Raw genomic sequence first — 22501 nt, 5'->3', positions numbered from 1 at the left:
GCCAACTATGGAACTGTTCAGGTTGGAGAAGGTGATCCATGCATGCTTACTATGGGTCCAGACACCAGGTTGGGGAAGGCTGCTATAGAGAATATTTATTCCAACAAAAGTAAGCACCAGGCCAATGAAGGTGGGTACTCTGGTTACTCCATTGGAATTTTCTATCAATAGGGTTTAGCACAATTGCTTACACTGTAAGAAATTAAACAAGCTGCTTTCAGAGCAGGTCCTCCAAAATTTGTTGAAGTCTTGAGCACCTCCTAAGAGAAATCATAAAAAAATCACCCCCACCCCCACCCCAGTTCACAACTAACCAACATGTGTTTTGCAAATTAGCTGCATACAAAGAGAAGCAAACAACGTTATTTTTAACTGTTCTATTACAGGTTGCAACTGCTAAGAAATATTTTGTCAAATCTTATTCAGGTAGAGATACCTATTTGTATCATAGCCTGTCTTTATTGCCAGCTCCATTGTGGGCTTTTCTTCACTACAGTAATTGGTATCAATACCTGCTGATAGATGAATGAATGTAAGATCAGCCAACAAGCAACCTCCCCAGGAAGTATCCTGTGAGCCACTGGACTGTTCACAAACTGCAAGAGCCAATCTCTTCTCTCTCACATCCTACCTTTTCATATGTTGGGAAGTTGCTTTGTGTTGCATGGAACAACTTTTCCTAGAAAAGACCATGCAACATATTATTTCTGCACATTTGAATCAGTCCCAATTCTTCTCAAAATGGAAAACAACTCAGTAAAACCAGAGTCCACACATAACAGCCCGCTTCTAGGTTTACTCCCGTAATCCCAGTGTACTGAAACGTAAATGGATTTTGCATTGAAACTATTTTAAAATGAATGCTTAATATTACTGTGTTGGCCCTCGGTGAACGGAACAGCTCCTTCCATTCATGGATGGACCCAGGACCCAGCAGAGACTCCCTACTGAAGGAAGAGGGCAGAGTGGCAATTCTTACCAATTCCTTCTTCCCCCAGCACCACATCCCATGCTGTTCTGGAGGATCTCCCAACCCTCTGGAACAGCTTTTCAGGGGGCACATAGGGAGGAATTGGCAAAAAATGCCACTTCACTCGCTCTCTCCAGCATAAGCAGAATTCCAGTGAGTGCAACTCTGGATTCAACCCAGTATGTTTTCAATACTTTACATTCACATGATATTTGGACACCTCAATAAGCTATGGTTTATCACGATAGGAACAAGCCTAGTGAGCCTCAAGTATATGCATTCTCCCCACTCTCCTCTGGCGCAGCCATGTGGAGATAGGAAGCTTTTGCTTCTATTTTTTATTAACTGTAGTTTAGCATTGCATTCAAACTAACTATGGTTTATTGAAACAAGACAGCTTCATAATCCGTGGTTTTAAATTGTCTTGTTTCAAACAAACCATAGTTAACAGTTTGCCAGGTTCAGAAGAAACAACAAGCTGCAGTTAATCAAAAAGAAAAGAAAAGGCTTCTGAACTCATTACAGCTGTGTCAGAGAGGAAAGTGGGGAATGCATGACAGTCGTTACCACCACAATAAACCATGGTTTATCCGAATGCAGCCAAGCAGGAAAAAGGCCTTGGAAATATTTTAAACTAAATAATGTTAATGCTATGGGGACAGCATATAAAATCTAATGTCTGCATGCATTCAGTAGTCTCTAAAAACACCAATTACTGCAAGAATGTACATATGACAGACATGACCACACCGTTATACAGCATTTCCTAATCCAAATAAATCAGGCTTGTAAATAGCCACTCTTGGTCAGCTGTGGCCAGTTAGAACTACTATGCAAAGGTTTACCAAAAATTGTGCTTTCATTTTCTTTTACGCCATAGAAGTATAACATAGATATATGTGGCAGGAGTAAAGAATGTTATGGGCTAGTAATCTTTTGAACTAATTTACACGGTTGAAATAAATAAATACACAATGAAAAAATATAGTAGAGGAAGATGCCATTTGAAAACCTCCACTCAGCTGTTCAAAAAACACTACAACCCGATTATCATTTAAATATTATACAACAGTGCAGTTAGATTCAGGTTTCATCTTTTGTGCACTGCGTGAATGCAAAGAAGTCAAAACTGTCCATAGCTAGTGGTTTAAAGTTTTTTGTTTTTTTTTAAAAAAGGAGGAGGGAGAGGGGCAATGCTAGGAAACCCAAATCAGCAAAAGGAGTGTATGGCCTTGTTCACATGAAATGGTAACCCTGGTATTTTTAAAGCCAATGTGCTAGTGCATGTGACTTGATCACTCCCACTTGGCTTCTTCTGCTGCGGGAGTGGCTAAACAAGGGATGCTCCATCCCTGGCTTGGTTAGTGCTACGTCTGAACCTGGAACTCTGGCTCTTCTCTCCCCCAACAAGAAAAAACCCTTGTTCAGCTGCTCCTGCTGGCATGAGGAACCAAGCAGGAAAGATTGCACTACAAAGATTGCTGGCTCATTCACAGTAATCCAGAGCTTAAAAAATCCCTGTCTTACTGTTGCGTGCAAACCAATGGTGGAATCCAGTGGGGCCCTTATGCCTCCGCCGATTCCCTTACGCCCCACCAATTCCTGTCTGTAAGCAGGACCCACCACTTGCACTAGGAAGATTTAGTGCTTCCAAGGCAACCGGAAACGAGTGAAAACACTAGTTTCTGGAATGGAGCAGCTTGACGGAGCTCGCATAAGGGAACTCTGCTGACCTGCCCCAATTAAGTTTCCGCTTGTTTCAGAGCTTCTTCTGGGAAGCACTAAATCACTGTTGCGCAAGCAGTGGGTCACGCTCACACAACGGAATTAGCAGGACTCACTACTTGCACAACAGAATTAGCAGGCGCAAGAGAATAGGTGGAGGCGTAAGCGCCCTGTTAGATTCTGCTCCAAGACAATATGAGTCTCTTGGTTGTTACAGAAAAGCAATCCTAAATTAAAACAATCTGTGGCTGGAAAAATCCTTTGCTAGAGACCTAAATATGTTATGCTGCCAAGGATATGATGTATTTTCCCCATGCTGAAATAATGTAAGCCAGTCTTAGCCAAAACTGGAAATGACTCTCTAGTTTATTCTATTACTCCGGATTAACAGTTCTGAGCAGACAACGAATATCTAGTTTTTAGACACTTAAAAGGGAAGGGTGTGAAGAGTAAGACTTTTGTCTCTGAAAACAGCTCCATGTGTCATTGTCTAGGTATTTTCTATGGTGTGGGAAAATAGTTCGAATTACACTTCATCAAGTCACTCTCTCCTTTAATGAAGGTATTACCTCTTGTCAGCCTCTAGCAATCAGAAGTTGTGTCACTGCGGGATCTAGATAATGACAGATTAAAGGCTCAGTTACCTTGCTCCACTGCTGACTTTCCATTCTGAGTTGCCATGTGCTCACCATGTGCTCCTGAGAGTTCCAATTGAAGGGGCGTGCCCTGAGTACTCTCAGCAGCTGTGTGGGCAGGGAGTTTGTCTGTTTCCTGTCTCCTGACAGGTTGAGCAGAGCAGAGGAAGCTGCTCAAGCTGGTCTAGGGGCTATACGAGCAAGCAAGCTCCCAGAAAGCGAGCAAACAGGGAGAGCAAACAGGAGTTCGGCAGGGTAGTTTGGCAGGGGAGGTCCCTAACAATTTTTTAAATCCTTTTTCTTGTAACATACACTTCTATACCAGTAGGATTCTGTTGTTAACCTCCAGTGAATAGAAGACAAAGCACAGGCTATCCCAGTACAATCATAAAGCTAGAAACATAAAGGGAATAGAGTCTATGGAAGGAAAAGACTCTCCAGTGGTGGTGACCTGCAAGGTGTGTGCAATGTTTGTTTTCTTGCCCGAGATCAACATGGCCTACACATGCAACAAGTGCAAGTTGATTACACTGTTGGAAGAAAAAGTAAGAGGACTGGAGCAGCGAGTGTCGACCCTCTGGGGAATAAGAGAACACAAAGAGTTCTTAGACAGAACAGCGGAACTACAGCAGCAAAGTGAAGTACAGAAGCTAGAAGAGCAACAGCAAGCTGAGGCAGAAAAGGAAAATGCTGAGGCGAGGAAAAATAAAGCAGAGGATACTCCTTGGAAAAGAGTGACAGGAGCTGAACTAGATGCCACTCTGCACCAGTGGAAGCAGTGGAACTATGGAACTGTTTTCAGGTACTTGAGGATGAGACTGGAGGACAGCCTGCAGAGAAAGAATTACAGGGGACCCCATATGAGAGTGAGCAACAGGCTGAACGTCAGTCAAGCAGAGGCAATGAAACCAAGGCCTACGAGGAGAAGAGTAGTAGTTGTGGGAGACTCCTTGCTGTGTGGGACAAAAACCCAAGTATGTTTCAAAGACCCATGGACTCACCAGGTATGCTGTTTCCCAGGAGGACGGATTAGAGATGTGACTGAAGGGTTGCCTACACTCATAAAGCCCACTGACAGGTATCCTTTTTTTCACATGGGAACAAATGATACTGCCAAGTGGAGCTACGAAGAAATCACGTCAGACTTGGAAGCTTTGGGGAGGACACTTAAGAATTTTGGGGACCAAATAGTTTCTCATTCATCCTTCCAGTAGTTAGAAGAGGGATAGAAAGGGAAAGGAAAATACTCCAGGTGAATGACCAGCTATGAAGGTGGTGCCGATGCGAGAGATTTGGATTCTGGGACCACGGGCTATACTTCCTGGAAGATGGACTGTTGGCAAGGGATGGGTTGCACCTCACAAGGGCTGGGAAGAATATGTTTGGCCACAGCATGAAGAACTTCATCAGGAGGCCTTTAAAGTGAATCCTACGGGGGAAGGAGATGTAAAGTTGGGGGTAACAATGGACGAAGGCTCATGAACCACAATGGAGAGAACAGCTCTAATAGCGCCCAATAATAGTCTTCAAAAACACGCAGGAAGAAAGCCAGACCATAAAGCACATTGTCTTCAACATCGATATACTAATGCCCAGAACGAACTTGAACTCTTAAAACAGAAAAACAAACAGAACGAACTTGAACTCTTAATAGGGGAGGGAAATTATGACTTGACAGGTGTAACTGAAACTTGGTGGGATGACTCTCATAACTGGAATACAGCAACAGAAGGATATAACTTGTTCAAAAATAACAGAAGGAAACAGAAAGGGAGTGGAGTTGCACTATATGTTGAAAATACATATCTCTGCACAGAAAGACAGGAGGATGAGCTTGGTAGTCCCATCAAGAGCATCTGGATCAAAATAAATGAACAAAGAATAAAAGGAACATGGTGGTTGGAGTCTACTACCGGCCACACAAAGTGAAGACGAAGGTGAAATTTTTGAAAAGCAAACTGTCAATGTTTCAAGGAAGCATGATATAGTAGTAATGGGGGACTTCAATTTCCTGGATATTTGTTGGGAGACAAATTCTGCAAAACATGGCCCCTCCAAGAAATTCCTGACTTGTGTTGCCGATAACTTCCTCCTACAGAAAGTGGAGGGAGGAACTTGAGGATCGGCTATCCTTGACTTGATCCTAACCAACAGAGATGACTTAGTGGATAAAGTAACCGTTACAGGAACTCTGGGGGAAAGCGACCATGTTATACTTGAGTTCTTCGTTCTAAAGGAAGCAAAAGCCAAGTGCAGCCAAACACATACCCTACATTTCAGGAAAGCCAATTTTAGTAAACTCAGAACAATGAAAATGATATTAAATAAGGATGGCAAAACGATGACAGATGACAACGAAAAGGGAGAAGTGTTGAATTCCTACTTCGGCTCAGTCTTCTCCTGAAAGAGGGTCTATGACCCCCCCAGCAAAGGCCAAGTACATGTTGAAGGGGCAGGACTGCAGCTTGAGATTGATAGGCATAGGGTCAAGGAACACCTAATTACTTTGAATGAGTTCAGATCTCCAGGGCCAGATGAACTGCACCCTAGAACTCAGAATCACTGTCTATTATCTTTGAGAAATCATGGGGGACTGGTGAAGTGCCAGATGACTGGAGGAGGGCTAATGTTGTCCCTATCTTCAAAAAGGGTAAAAAGGAGGAACCTGGGAACTACAGACCAGTCAGTCTGACATCAATCCCTTATAATATTCTGAAGCAGATTATAAAGCAATCAATATAACCTTGAAAACAATGCAGTGATTACTTGAAGCCAACATGGATTTGTCAAGAACGAATCCTGCCAGACTAATCTAATCTCATTTTTTTTAATCAGGTAATCTCCCTTGTGGACTGTGGGAATGCTGCAGACATAATATAGCTCAACGTCAGCAAAGCTTTCGACAAAGTACCTCATGATATCCTGATGAGCAAACTAGCTCAAAGTGGGCTAGATGAAACAACTATCAGGTGGATCTACAGTTGGCTACAGAATCAGACTCAAAGAGTGCTTATCAATGGGCCTTTCTCAAAGTGGGGAGAGGTAACAAGCAGGGTGCAGCAGGGGGTTGGGCCTGATGGTCTTATAGGCCCCTTCCAACCCTACTATTCTATGATTCTATGACTTTACTGTAGTTTTCTCCCTCTTGGCTTATACGGGAAATTACACAAATTTTTCACTATATCTTGAAATCCTTTGTATACCCCAAATAAGAAGGCACTCAGAAGACAATGTGAAGCAGAGATTAGTGTGGCTAATAAAAATAATGCTGGTTTAATATGATCCTATATTTTTAATTTTCAGAAGTACTCTAAAAACATATATTTGCATATTTGGTTTCAGCCATAAAAAGGTTACCTGGTGTTGTATCTGAGCCCATAGAGTCCCAAAGCAACTCTGATTCTGAGGAAGAGAGGCAAATCGTGGGGAAGGAACTCTCTCAGACTTCAGAGGCGCAGCTGGAGGGGGAGCCCCCCCTTCTCACGTCCCTGGGAGTGACAGTGAACCAGGCATGGAGAGGGAAGGACAGCCTGAACTTTTAGATGCGAGGCGCAGATGCAGGCACAAGCGAGAGATCGTAGGGGCCGAGCTTCAGCGCTCAGCCCAATTGGCTCACTGTCAACAGCTGCACCCAGAAGCATCACGGGAGAGGGGGAGATCTTCCCCTCCCACCCCTTAAGTTCAGAGAACTGCTGCCCTTTTCCCAAACAGAGATCAACTGACTACTTTGCCTTTGAACCCCTAGATGGCTGTTCCTTTGTAGTTTCTCTGAGTCTCTAGCAATTAGCATCTGTATGCCTCATTAGGGTAAATGGAATTAAAGCCTTGGAAAGCAGTCCTTTTGTCTGAGTGTTGATTTGGCTATTGGAGTATTCAGTAGGCAACAGGGGAACCTTGACACCTGGTATGCTATGCAACAAATCCCAATCAAGCAACATTTTTTAAGCACAACATATTCTATAATGTGCAGCATGAGTGTATGAATGTTTACTTGGTAGTTTGAAGAATTCAGTGGAGCTTACTCCAAAGTAAGTATACACAGGGTTGCAACCTCACATATAGGCAGTCATCAGAATATGTACATAGAAACATAGAATGTCCAGATATTTGACATATTTGCACACTTACAAAATGGATGGATGCCTGGGAGAATTTACTGAAGTCAGTGGGGCTTACATTAAGGTGAATTCTCACTATGGATAGATAATTTTCTTCATCAAAATATAGTATATCTCTCTCTCTTCAGAGCTTGATGGAATTGTTTTCAAAAAGCAAATGGAGTCTGAAGCCAACAGCACAAACACACAACATTCCTTTGCAATATCTATTGCAAATCATGTTACTTAAGCCACAGAGTATGAAACAGCAGCTTTTGTTTAGCAACAAGAACAGCAATTAACTGAGGCTGAATTAGACATTCATTCTGCACCAACCTCCCCCTATTTCTGCTCAAAATAAAGGGGGAAACAAGGTGTGTGTGTGTGTGTGTGTGTGTGTACACACATACTTATTTTGCATGAATATACCCAAGTTGCATGCTATTATTTGAAACCTCACCTGCTTTCTACAAAATCTGGGTCTCAACTCCCGCCCCCAGCGAGACCGATACAGTGATCAGAGAAGAGATATGGGTAGTTCACAGGACATCATAATATTACACAGCACTGTGTAATATCTAAGGCAAGACCACCTTGTCAAGACTTCATAGCCACTCTGACATTGGGCTACTCTGATGAGTTGCTGGCCTAACTGAACAGGTATTTCCTTGCATTATTTTAGTTGAATTCTTGCTACCATATGACTGCTCATAATATCAATTCCGTCTGAAGCACTATATAGAGTCAATGAACACTACACACTCTATTGTAATGGCATCTTCTATGCAAAACTATACAACAGAGCTGTTGGAGCTGGTGACTGACTTTTTGAGTCATAGCTGCCTCCATATAGAGGTTGAGTAACCCTGCTCTGATGTATCTGCACAGTACTTTGCACATAAAATTCTCCTATGTGATGCAAATTGAGATATATTTCAGCAGAGGACTAGGGTGAAATTAGAAGCTTATCAGCCTGCTCTTATCATATTTGTTTGGACTAGTCACTTAAACAGATGGAGAAAACCATACATGAGCTGGACTCTGAGTAAGGCCAATCAGGACAAGCTATGTACTTTGCTTGTATGAATCATTAAATACTACCCCCCTGAACCTTTAAGGTTCTTGATATTGGTCAGGAATACTTATTAAAGTAAATAGCACAGTGCTTGGTGATAATCACATGATTATAATAGCCTCCTAAAGAAGGCCCTGAGCCAAATGTTATACTAACTCTCTCTACAGATGGGTGAATGTGTCTATTTCTGGTCCGTGTCACTTTCACATGTTTTTACCCACAACTCTGTTCTGTTCCATTTCTACTTTAATCTGCACTTTTAATTATTATTTTTTTACTTTCATTTATTCAAAGATACAACTGATTTGAGGTACAGAGTATCAAGAATAACAGAGTATCAAGAATACACAAACCGAGCATCATGAAACTTTCTATAACCACTCATCTCATCTATATCAACAGAGTTCAACCATCAGTTTTGCTGTCACTACTTATTACTTCCATTTCACACTGAGACATATATGTATTTCAATGAAATATATGTATTCTCTCATATACTTACTAAGATAATTACCTGGAAAACATTAATTTCAACTTTGAAAATGCCAAGCATGCTACTGGCGTACATTCATTTTTACTAACCATCTTCTAAAATGGAAAATATTCTCCAGAAAAATAAAGCACTGGAAAAATGTCCACTCCACACACTGGTAACAGTGAAACTGAAGGTGCTCCAATAACCTTAATGAAGACAGTTGAACTCTGCTGAAATAGATGAGTGGTTGTCAGCATATCATGCACAATCCTTTGGATTGCTAAAATTTATCAGTAGGTTAACAGTTTTCAGTACCTTTGTTTTTGTCTTAAATTTAAACAATGCAAGGTTAGTACTTGCTATTGTCTTTAAGTTTTTATAAGTATTCCAATGAAAATGTCAACAGAATATAACGTTTAAATCACATTAAGTGTGCTTTTGTTGTTGTTGTTCAGTCGTGTCCGAGTCTTCGTGACCCCATGGACCATAGCACGCCAGGCCTTTCTGTCCTCCGCTCTCTCCCGGAGTGTGCTCAAGTCCATATTCATTGCATCAGTGATGCTATCTAGCCATCTCATCCTCTGCCGTCCCCTTCTCCTTTTGCCTTCAGTCTTTCCCAGCATCAGGGTCTTTTCCAGTGACTTTTCTCTTCGCATCTGGTGGCCAAAATATTTGAGCTTCAGCTTCAGTATCTGTCCTTCCAATGAGCACTCAGGGTTGATTTCCTTTAGGATGGACTGATCTGACCTCCTTGCAGTCCAGGGGACTCGTAAGAGTCTTCTCCAGCACCACAGTTTGAAAGCATCAATTCTTCGGCGCTCAGCCTTCCTTACAGTCCAGCTCTCACAGCCATACGTTGCTACTGGGAAAACCATAGCTTTGATTATACGAACCTTTGTCGGCAAGGTGATGTCTTTGCTTCTTACTATGCTGTCTAGGTTTGCCATAGCCTTCCTCCCAAGGAGCAAGCGTCTTTTAATTTCATGGCTACAGTCACCGTTTGCGGTGATCTTGGAGCCCAAGAAAGTAAAATCTGTCACTGCTTCCATTTCTTCCCCTTCTATATGCCAGGAAGTGATGGGGCCAGATGCCATGATCTTCATTTTTTTAATGCTGAGTTTCAAACCCGCTTTTGCACTCTCCACTTTCACCCTCAACAAGAGGCTCTTTAGATCCTCTTCGCTTTCTGCCATTAGGGTGGTATCGTCTGCGTATCTGAGGTTGTTGATAATTCTCCTGGCAATCTTAATTCCGACCTGTGATTCATCCAACCCGGCGTTTCTCATGATGTACTCTGCATATAAATTAAATATACAGCCTTCGCGTACTCCTTTCCCAATCTTGAACCAATCAGTTGTTCCATGTCCGGTTCTTACTGTTGCTTCTTTTCCCTTGTCCAGGTTTCTCAGGAGACAGGTAAGGTGGTCTGGTACTCCCATCTCTTTCAGAATTTGCCACAGTTTGTTGTGATCCACACAATCAAAGGCTTTAGCGTAGTCAATGAAGCAGAAATAGACGTTTTTCTGGAATTCTCTTGCTTTCTCCATGATCCAGCGAATGTTGGCGATTTGATCTCTAGTTCCTCTGCCTCTTCAAAACCCAACTTGTACTTCCGGTAGTTCTCGGTTCACATACTGCTGAAGCCTATCTTGTAGGATTTTGAGCATCACCTTGCTGGCATGTGAAATGAGAGCAATTGTACAGTAGTTTGAACACTCTTTGGCACTGCCCATCTTTGGAATTGGAATGGGAATGTAAACTGACCTTTTCCAGTCTTGTGGCCATTGTTGAATGTTCCAAATGTGTTGGCATATTGAATGCAGCACTTCAACAGCATCATCTTTTAGGATCTTAAATAGCTCACCTGGAATACTGTCATCTCCGCTAGCTTTGTTGTTAGTAATGCTTCCTAAGGCCCACTTGACTTCACTCTCTAGGATGTCCGGCTCAAGTTCATTGACCGCACTACATTGGCTATCAGTGACATTAAGATCTTTCCTGTACAGTTCTTCTGTGTATTCTTTCCACCTCTTCTTAATCTCATCTGTTTCTGTTAGGTCCCTGCCTTCTTTGTCCTTTATCATGCCCGTCTTTGCACAAAACGTTCCCTTGAGATCTCCAATTTTCTTGAAGAGATCTCTAGTCTTTCCCATTCTACTGTTTTCTTCGATTTCTTTGCATTGTTCATTTAAGAAGGCCTTCTCGTCTCTCCTTGCTATTCACTGGAACTCTGCATTCAGTTGCATATATCTTCCGCTTTCTCCCTTGCTTTTCGCTTCCCTTCTTTCCTCAGCTACTTGTAAAGCCTCATCAGACAGCCACTTGGCTTTCTTGCATTTCTTTTTCTTTGGGATGGATTGAGTTGCTGCCTTCTGAACAATATTACGGACCTCCGTCCATAGTTCCTCAGGCACTCTGTCTATCAGGTCTAATCCCTTAAATCTATTCCTCACCTCCACTGTATATTCATAAGAGATATGATTTAGGTCATACCTGAATGGTTTAGTGGTTTTCCCTACGTTCTTCAATTTAAGCCAGAATTTTGCAAGAAGCAGCTCATGATCTGAGCCACAGTCAGCTCCAGGTCTTGTTTTGACTGACTGTATAGAGCTTTTCCATCTTTGGCTGCAAAGGACATATCAATCTGATTTCGATATTGACCATCTGGTGATGTCCATGTGTAGAGTCGCCTCTTGTGCTGTTGGAAAAGAGTGTTTGCTATGATCAGCATGTTCTCTTGGCAAAACTCTATTAGCCTTTGTCCTGCTTCGTTTTGTACACCAAGCATGCTTGCCCGTTATCCCAAGTATTTCTTGACTTCCTACTTTAGCATTCCAATCCCCTATGATGAAAAGGACATCTTTTTTGGGTGTTAGTTCTAGAAGGTGCTGTAGGTCTTCATAGAACCGATCAACCTCAGCTTCTTCGGCATCAGTGGTTGGGGCATAGACTTGAATTACTGTGATGTTGAATGGTTTGCTTTGGATTCGTACTGAGATCATTCTATCATTTTTGAGATTGTACCCCAGTACTGCTTTTCCCACCCTTTTGTTGACTATGAGTGCTACTCCATTTCTTCTAAGGGATTCTTGCCCACAGTAGTAGATATGATGGTCACCTGAATTAAATTCGCCCATGCCTGTCCATTTTAGTTCGCTGATTCCCAAGATGTCGATGTTCAATCTTGCCATCTCATGTTTGACCACCTCCAGCTTACCTTGATTCATTGATCTTACATTCCAGGTTCCTAAACAATATTGTTCCTTACAGCATTGGATTTTCTTTTCACCACCAGACGCATCCACAGCTGAGTGTCCTTTTAGCTTTGGCCCAGCTGCTTCACTCTTTCTGGCGCTACTTGGACATTCCCTCTGCTCTTCCCCAGTAGTATATTGGACACCTTCCGACCTGAGGGGCTCATCTTCCGGCGTCATCTCTTTTAGCCTTGTGATACATTCCATGGGGTTTTCTTGGCAAGAATACTGGAGTGGGTTGCCATTTCCTTCTCCAGTGGACCACATTTTGTCAGAACTCTCCGCAATGACCTGTCTGTCTTGGGTGGCCCTGCACGGCATAGCTTATGGCTTCACTGAGTTACGCAAACCCCTTCGCCACAACAAGGCAGTGATCCATGAAGGAGAAGTGTGCTTTATTTCATATCAAATACTTGTGACATATTGGGATAAAAAATTAACATAGGGTACCTTTTTAGCTTTCTTTAATAAATACAAGTAAAATAAACATGTTAAATTAGATCATTCTCTGAAACATATGCATTTTCTGATGCAAATTAAAATTTTCTGATGCAAATTAAAATTTGCATGCATTAGCCTAATTTGCATAGGAATTTTTTTGTAAAATTTTCCAATTCAAAATTTTCCAGAAATCCCACATCACTGTTGTTTATGATGGTTAGCTCAAATTCAAAACATTTGAAGACAGAGGAAACAGACAGTCTCTCTGTAGGACAGGGTCAGGCAACCTATTTTCGGCTGGATGCTGTTGCAGGGGCGGGGGCCTACCTCAAAGCCCTGCCTCCTCCCGTGATGTCAGCATGCTCAACCCACCTTTTTTTCTCCTCCATGCTTCCCTGCATGGAAAAACCAACTCAGCAGGTGCTTAGAGGAACTAGCTCCTGCAAGCCCCAACTGAGTACAGCACCTCCTGCCCATCCCACCCACATCCCAATTGGGTGGGACAGGGACTCAGCCAGGGTTTGCAGGACTTGGTCCCGCAAGGCCTGACCAAGTGGGGGAATCCTCATCTTATCTGCAATCTCTGAAAGAATCCAGAAGGTGTACTGGGGGTGGGGTGGGGGTGGCAAAGAAAGCCAGAATCCAGAAAGGAAGAGTGTTCCCAACATTTTACCCCCCACAATGGAAATTTGTAATGGCACCTGGGACACTTTTTCAAAATGTCAAATGTGCCCATGGGCCCAGGAAGGTGGTTACTTACCGCTGGTGTATAAGAATGCTTCCTTTTGTGTCATGTCTTTTAGACTGTAAGCATGAGGGCAGGGACTGTCGTATTGTTAATCTGTGTAAACTATTCTGGGAGCCTCTTTTGGCTGAAGAATGGGGTAAAAATGGTGAAAACAAATCAATATTTCCCACATGGTGGAAGGCAGGCCAAGCCAAAAACTGTAATCACCCTGCCCCTCACCGTGCAATCCCCACAGCCTTTCCTAATGGAAGGTCGAGGGTGGAGGGGAATATGCCAGGTTGGGCTATGCTGTTTGGAGGAGCACCAAGTGCCCCTGAGCAGCATTGCCAATATCCCACCATCAGCCTATCCAAACAGATAGTGCTGGCAGGAGAGTTGCTGGCTGGAGATAACCCAAGCACCTCTGAGCAGAATTGCCTGACACCCCCATGGCCTTTCCTGAAGAAAGGGCTGGCAGGATTGTGGCTGGCCGGGTGCCACTGCATGAAAGCACCCAAGCACCTTCAGACAGCAACATCTAACTTTCTCTGCCCACCTTTTCTGCTGCAGAATAGGAATGGCTGTTGCAAGGGGCATTTTCTGGTTTGGCTCTCTGTGGCCAAGGCTCTCCAGGCACCTTGGGCATGCAGCTGTCAAAAAGCCCCTGTCCGTCCTCTGAACTTTGGAAATGGGGACATGGCAGAGATCACTACACAACCACCAGATGATCTCTACCCACATTTGCAGCTTCAAAGTGGGGAAGATGACGGGCCGCTCCTCATGCACGACAGCAGTACTACATTCACCACAGTAAGTGGATTTGCCAGAGCCTGGTGGATAGTCATCTGTATTAGTAATCCATGGCACGTAATATTGTGTGAATACGGTATTCAGCCAAGCTGCATTCACCTTATAGCTAAAGAACGCCTTGTCCACCCTGTGTTGTTTATGCATTTGCAGATTTAAATATTTGCATATTTTTGTTTCTGTTTTGGCATGTAAGGTTCTCTCATTTTACTGGGAAACTGTATTCTTATTTCTACAATGTGGAAAACACAAATTGTACAATGTGCATTTGTTAACATTTATAACAAGATTAATGGCACATGCACTGTTCCCCACCAATCCTTCACCATTCAACACACATATACAAACTTGACTTCAGAGATAATACCATTTGTCAATACTAGGGGGAAAAAACCCTGAAGAGTCAGGAAGATATTATATATGTAAATATTTCAGTTAATTTTGAAACCAAAGCATACACCACTATTACCTGTATCAGTTGACTTTTATTTGGTTCTCGCTTTGTTAAACTATAAACAGACTTCCACAAACAAAGAAAAAGAAAGTGACAAAACAGCAATGCATAGGTAGAACTAATGTCTACATTCCATAGCAACAGAATGAGTAACTGGGGCACAGCAAAAGCAACTACAGATTACTACAAAACCAACCACAACTGGTATATTTTGCGGCATGCTATACTACCCCTAGGTGACCTCATCACATCCCATGGCTTTTAGTAACACCTATACACTGATGACACCCAGTTCTACCTCTTCCCAAGAACTCTCTCCCTCCATCTAGTTCTGCCTTCAAGTGCCTCTCTGATATTTTCACTTTGATGGATGCTCTGCCATCATCTCAAACGCATTGTGCCCAAGATCCTAATTTTCCTTCTATTTCATTTAATATACTCTCCTTACCATTTGATATCACTATCTGCCTTGTTAAACAGCTACAGAGCCTTTGCTTTATCTTTGACTCTCCTCTTTCCTTCAACCTACACATTCAGTCTGTTTACAAATAATGACTCTTCTCCCATTACAACATTACCAGGTGTGAAGCCAGTGCGGTATAATAGAGAACTGGACTGGGAGTCAGGAGATACGGGTTCTAGTCCCCACTCAGTGATGGAAGCTCACTGGGTGACTTTGGGCCAGTCAGACTCTCAGCCCAACCTACCTCACAGGGTTGTTGTTGTGAGGATAAACTGGAGAGAAGGGGGATTGTGTACACTGCCTTGGGTTCCTTGAGGAGGAAAAAAGGCATGATATAAATGTAATAAATAAAATTACAAAAAATTATGGCCCATCTCTCATGTTGACTACTATAATCTTCTCCACTCTGGTTTTCTAATATTTCACCTTGGTCTCATTATGTCTCCCCAGCACTCTACTGCCAAAATAATTTACTTCTCATTGCTTTATGTCTTTAAATCCCTACACTGGTTTCCTGTCCACCGTTTGATCCTGCATAAGTTTCTCATCCTTCTCTTCAAAGCACTCCATATGCTTGCCCCTCCTTATGTCTCCACTCTTCTATCCCAACTCATCTCTGCCTGTGACCTTCATTCATCCAGCTCCACCACCCTCAGCTATCAAAGGTCTCCTGCTCCCTCAGATGACTCTGCCCTTTCGCCAGAGAACTGCCTCTCAGAATGACCACCAGTACACACGTAATGGCAGCAAATCATGGGTTAATTAACTCACAATTAATTAACCCACAATTTGCTGGGGGCATGTTCTGCTGCCATTTTGAATATGCATCCTCCAATCAGCCCGACTGGAAGTTGCTCCATGATGTGTGAACTCAGACACTACAGGGTAATTGTGGGTTAAACAACCGAAGTTAACCTACAATTAGTTCTTACATTAACTTTTGAGTTGTTTAACCCATAATTAACCATTAGTGTCTGGGTTTGCACCTCACAGAGCAACCTTTGATCAGTCCAACTGGAGGTTACATATTCAACATTGCAGCGACACATGCCAAGCACATGCTGCGGCAAACCATGGATTAAGTAACCCATGATTCCTAGGCATTATGTGCAAACACAGCCAATGCCTTCATGATACCACCCCTTACTTCCCTCAAATCCTTCTGCAAACCTTGTCTTCCATGAAGCCTTTCAAAATAGTCCCCTAATCCTCACACCCTACTGCAATGCAATGGCAGTGTTCACGTATTCTTCCCCTCATTGTCTCCTTTGTGTCTAGTTCTAGATTGTAGGGTTTGGGGCAGGGACCTGTTTTTTCATTCTTTGCAAGTTATATCATTTATAACATAGTGCCATCCAAGTATATGACACTATACTTGGGTATTAAGGTATTATAATAATTATAAAAGAAATGAGCAAACTCCCCCACATTTCCCACAAGTTATGCTGGCTATCTTTATTCACCCCAGACATGTCATTATTTAGTATATTTAACAGACATTTTTCACATACATTATGATTTGATATAGAACATTCTCATTCATTCTGAACCAATCATATGAAAGAGGTCATTAGTATTCCAATTTACAAGTGAAGAACTGAGGCTGAATGACTGGAAGGTCCTGAAGGCCTTGTAGCGAAGCCAGAGGATGAGGAGATGTTTTAATCTAGGTCCTAAATTTGTGTTGATGTTCATACCTACAGCCCTAAGGCTTTTCTGCACCAACTACAGATGCTTATTGAATTTTGAAAACTTGAAATTTTATTCTTAGAAATAAAAGTGAACAAGAAAAAGTAAAAATGACATTGACACTAGGCTAAGAACTCAGAACTCTAATACATATCATGCCCCAAGAGAAATAGGGGGTTAGAAACAAAATTTGAGCATTATTTGTCTAAATGTACATGCAAGAGAAAATTGTTGGAATGACTACTCCCCCCGCAAAGTAGTTCTTGGTTGCCAGGGGCAGAGCTGATGGAAGAACCCCCACTACTTCCCAGTCTGACAGAATTTTTTCTGAATACAAGATACCACACAAACCACAAACTGGGTGTTTGGATTTAGACAAAAAAATTATTCTCAATTTTAAAAGGCATCAACCAACATCATCTTTTATCTGAAAAAGATCTGCCAACTGCTAAATATGAAAATTAAAATATGTCCCTCTAGTTCATGAGATACTACCAATTCCCCATTTCTACGCTAAATTCCAGTAACTAATACTAATGTTTTAAGACTACGCATTCTATCTTAAGGCTTTAATCCAGCCCAATTAATAAGTGTGTTATTTTTAACTTTTCTCCCTGACTCCTTATTTGAGACCATCCACAAACTAGGAGCATTTCTATACAAGGCTTTTAATGCACACTTGTGAGTGGTCACTCACGAATGTTTGTGGGTCCTTTACATGATGTTGTCAACCTCCAGGACGTCTCTCGTGCTTTCTGATCTTTATCACAGTTTTTAAAAGATCAGGGATAATGCAGTAATAAATGTTAATCCACTTTAATGGCCATGTGAAATTACACAGTTCTGCTATAGCACCATCTAGTGACTGTATAATGAAACATGTAGAACTTGCAGATAAAGGAAGTCCCAGAAAAAAAGCCTGTGTCATCCCATGTAAGGAGCCAATCTTAATCCCGCAAAGAATCCAGAAGTGGAAGGCCCAGTAAGTTGTGGAATAAAAAGCCTGGTGTGGAGAAGCTCCAGGAAACCACACATATCTGCATTTGACAGCTTGTGACTGAAAATATTCACATTAGGATATGTCACACTATGCTTTAAGCTCACAGAAAAGCTTGTGAAGACTCCTAATGGTGTTACATTGTTAAACCTAGGCAGGTCTTGGCCTGGTCAGTGCCTGGATGGGTGACTGTATGGGAAACACATATGTTGTTTGAAGTTTCTGAAAGAAAACACACGATTTGTGCAACACACACAGAGATCCGCCGATGGAACCAAGCATTGGGCTGGTCACACAGGAAGACTTCAAGGGAAGATTTCAGTTTAGCACACTTAGTTGACAGTACCGCCTACTAAAGACTGATTATATTTTAATGTAAATGAGTTTAAAGACCAGGGTATACTTTTTGTAGTGTCATGAATTTGTGCGCATTACTGGAAACAATCACATTTGCACGTCTGCCTGTATGCATAGCCAAGAATAAACAAACATAAGAAAAACAGGACTTTTGTGTAGTGGTTATTTGCAGATATTCAGTTCTGTCCAAATGATTTCCCTTATAAGTGTATTCATACTAGTAAAATGGATTCTGAAATTAGACTCAAAATATTCGTTCAAATTAGCTTTCCGTTTGTTTTCATCTCTATTACTGTAGAACTTTACTGCTAATGAAATGTTAGAGACTGTGAATGTACACACATCAGAAACAGCTCTGTAGTGTAACAGGATATAGTATCTTTGCAGGATATAAATCTAAACTGTAAAAGGTTAGCAGAGTTCTTGACCTGTCCAAGTTTCTACAACAGACTGGATATGCAGATGTCAGGAATTCTCTAATGTAAGAGGTAGACTAGATTGCCACTGGGAACTTCTCATATTTATTATTAACATAGATATGCTGGCAGATCAAAACTGAGGACAATTGCCAAAGTATATCCAGTAGACAATGACTGGGTCATGGCACTGGTCATCGTGGGTTATTTAACCCACAATGAGCTTCCGTGCCCACAGGCACCATGTGGCATGTGCAATTTCCACTCAAGGGTTGTCATGTCGTGCGAACCTGGCAAACAGGGGTTATGCAAGGGCTAAACCCTTGTCTAACCCTCACATAACCCACAGTCTCCAGGTTCGCACAACAAAACCCCCAAGTGGAGGCTGCATATTCAAAATGGCAACACCACACGTGTGCTGCAGCCTCACCATGGGTTAAATAACCCACAGTGGGCTGTTGTGTCATGCAAACAGACCCATAGTTTACTCCTCCCTACCAGGCTTAGATTAAGGCAATTATACTTTCATTTTTATGTATACTAAAAAGAATGAGTCTCTCAACATTTTGCCAAGTAATTAGGCCACAGAAAATTCATGCAATTTCAGCAGACTAGATTAAAGAGTGGAATATTCTAGTACACTTGTAAAGTTTTAATGTAGAAATCCGAGTTTCAAAGATTCATTCTTCAAAAGAAATAGCTTACAGAACTACGAGAGACAAGCATGGTGGGCATCAATCTTAAGTACCAGTGACACAGCCAAAGGTCAGCCTACCACAAGCAAATGTTCCATATCAATAATTTATGTCCAGTATTTCCCAACGGAAGACCTTTAAAAAAATCTACAATGAGTAATCAACTAGCATTTCCAGCATGCTTAAGAAATAAATGTGCAGCACAAGCAGTTGCTGAGAAGCATTATTCACCATTCCAATTTAACCACTCTATTTTTTTTTAACCAAATAGGATTAAAAGATAATACATGATTTGAAAAAAGAAGCTTTTATCATGATTTGCTTGTATACAAGATATTTCCTCACAACCATAAGAAGTTCTAAACTCTTCTTTAAAGGCACCAAATCATTAGGCCTATCTTTTCAATATAATCCTGATGAAATTTTTCCAAAAGCATCTGCTCCCCTATAAATATATTTGCCAATTAGAAAAAGGAGAGGTAAATGTAAGTAATTTGCTAACTCAAATGGTGTCTGACACAGACATACTTTTAGGTTTCTGTCAGTGCAATCCTATGCAAATCTACTCAGAAGTCTCATTGAAGACAATGGGATTAGTTGCCAAATAAGTGTGTATGGGATGCAATCTAAAAGTTGGGATGAAACCATGTAATAAGAAAAAAATTAATTAAGGTATAATAAAATCTCAACACTTAAGAATGTTTGTGCATCCAAATCACCCAAGCCAGCTTATGCATTTCTACACAGGACCAAAGGATGAAACAGCATTCCCATCCGTTGTTAAAATATCCAGTATATGGTTAGCAGTGAACAAAGCTCACAAGAATAAAATTGCTCAAGGTGGAGATATATTTCATACAACATGTTATACACAAAATAATTCTGCATCAGTATTTTTGCTTAAACTGAGTTGAATATTTCATTGCAGATATTGACAGAGTATTTGCTTAATACCCTCAAAGCATACATGGTTTTACACGTATTTAGAACATATTACATACTAAGTTAATGATCAAGAAGTACCACTGACCATATTGATGGCTGTGAACAAAGATCACATACACAGCCACTCAATGATTTTTAAAAGCCTAACTTAAAAAACAACAACATATTATATGTCGTAATTCTACTTCATTAGAGTGGTCCTTTTAAAATGTGAATGGTGACAATTAATAAAATTTAAAAAGATCAACTTGACTAAAGATTGCGCAGGATAAATACACCCATATGAGTTCAGCACTTGAGAATCATAACAATTTCTGAGAGGACAATGCAGACATTTTAAAACGATAAACCTGAATATTGGCCAGCCGCACCCCCTTTCTTATAGCAAAACAACTAGTGTGGCTGCAATATGTGCCACTGGTTAAACCAAATTATTTAAATTTTCACTGATTTATTCTCATGGACTTCACTGGAAATAAATGGGTTTAAATCCAGGTAATCCGGTTTAATTTGTTTGCAGATCATGCTGTTATGTTACACCCACTGGCTACTTACCAGCCGCAGTGCTGAGGAGTAAGGTGGCACTGGAGAAGAGGAGCACCAGCAAAAGGTGCTGCAGCAAGGCAGTCATATTTGGAGAAACCATGAAGGGTGACTGATGTGTATAATTAAACAAAATGACAACAGGAGGAAATCGCCTGCCTCCAAAGAGTCTTAACCTCTTCGTTTACAATCCAGTCTGAAAGGGCAAATGGCAGATGAGAGGAGCATTTACTCCATTACATGAATCTGTCTTCATGTTTCAGGGCTTGGCTCCCCCTTGTTCGCTTCAATCCGGAGGCAGGAGTTTTGGTTCTCAACCCACTATGCATATTCCTTTTCCCAATCAGGCGTTCGTTAATACTGAAAACCCTATTATTTCCCACGCGTCTTCACAGTATCAAAGTACCACTCAGGTTTCAGATGAATCATATCCAGAAGCGGAGAGGACAAGAAAATCGATTGTCATGCATAAGCAGCGTCTTCAATGCCCCCCAAAGGCAGACAGGGATAGGGGGTTTGAAGGCTGGGGTTTTAAAAAGCAAAAACAAAAATCCAAATGTCTCTAGTGTATCTTTTTTGTTTTGTTTTAGGAGTTATTTTCAGTCACTTAACGTTTAAAAATAACAAGGCGTCGTCTTCTTCACAAGGAATTTTAACGGCATATTGCCCCATTACGTGTTTTCAGCCTCAGATTAAAATTTAAAATGTTAAGGGCCCACTCCCCTTGCCATACACACCCTCCCTCCCTCCCTCCCTCCCTCCCACTCACACACACACACACACATATCCCCCCAAAAGAAAATAACTCCGAACTAGACGGAGAGGCAGGAAGAAAAGCTTGTTGGCGCTCCTGTGAAGCAGCAGCAAATCAGGGCTCCGCCGCTCCTGGCTCCCACCGACGAGAGGCCTTTCCCCTTCCCCTCTTCTTGAAGGCTTGGCTGGCTTTCCGTCCGCCGCCCGCACTCCCTCCTCGGCCACAGCGGGAGGCAAGGGCGGGGAAGGGGCGCCACCTATCCCGCCCTCTCCCCTCACTTCACAACCCCGTCCGCCCGCCCCGCTCAGCGGCGCGCGGCTCTTCCTCGCCCTCAAAAGCGTCCTCAGCGCCGGCCAGACCCTTTCCCGGAGCCTGCCCCGTCCCCCCACCCACCCCGCCGCCTTCCAGTCCCTCGCCGCCTCTTTCCTTCCCCTGCCCTCTGGGCGAGGCGAAGGGCTTGCGCAGGGGGGATTCTCGCGGCGCGGCGCGGCGCCTCCCTGTCCCGGCGGTGGCTGGGCTTGCCTGGCTGGAAGCGGCTCCCTCACGCCAGACACAAAGGGGAGTCGCTGCTAAGCTGCCAGTCTGAGCGCCCGGCCCGTGGGCGCCACGAAGCCCCGCCCCGGCCGCCCCATCCTTCCCCTGCTCCTCGCCGCCCCCGCCCTTCCTCCCCGTCGGGCTCGGGCTCGGGCTCGCCCTCCCCCCACCCACACAGGCCTCTCTGATCCTCGCGCGCCTGCCACTGATCCAGGCAGACGCGGCCCGCCTCCCGGGTGGAAGCTTGGGATCATAGAGACGGCGCTCGAGCTCTACATAGAGCGGCCCCCTGAGCCGGCCCATCCTAGCGGCGCCCGCTCGCTGCCTAGTGTGTGGAAGTATCCGGAGCGGGGAGGAGGAGGAGGAGGAGAGTGAGAAGGTGTTGACAGCGAGTTTTCTGCGCTCCTCCCGCACCGCCATGTTGTGAAGAATTGCGTGGTTGCCAGAT

General features: G+C 42.8%; 1 protein-coding gene across 1 annotated transcript in view; it reads right to left on the bottom strand.

Annotated features, from left to right (window-relative positions):
• The window catches only part of BMPR2 (bone morphogenetic protein receptor type 2), a 128244-nt gene extending 106025 nt beyond the window's left edge, over positions 1 to 22219 (bottom strand). Inside the window, exon 1 of the mRNA XM_084818087.1 lies at positions 20778 to 22219. Within this exon, the coding sequence (XP_084674213.1) occupies positions 20778 to 20868 (91 nt within the window). The 5' untranslated portion in view covers positions 20869 to 22219. The remainder of the gene's footprint in view (positions 1 to 20777) is intronic.
• Positions 22220 to 22501: the final 282 nt, after the last annotated feature.

Source organism: Heloderma suspectum, chromosome 1 (genome assembly GCF_057233095.1).
Source record: "Heloderma suspectum isolate Gila_16-S chromosome 1, 16-S_ref, whole genome shotgun sequence".
NCBI lineage: Eukaryota > Metazoa > Chordata > Lepidosauria > Squamata > Helodermatidae > Heloderma > Heloderma suspectum.
Note: the sequence above shows the minus strand (reverse complement) of the source record. Positions and strands in the feature narration are given on the sequence as shown.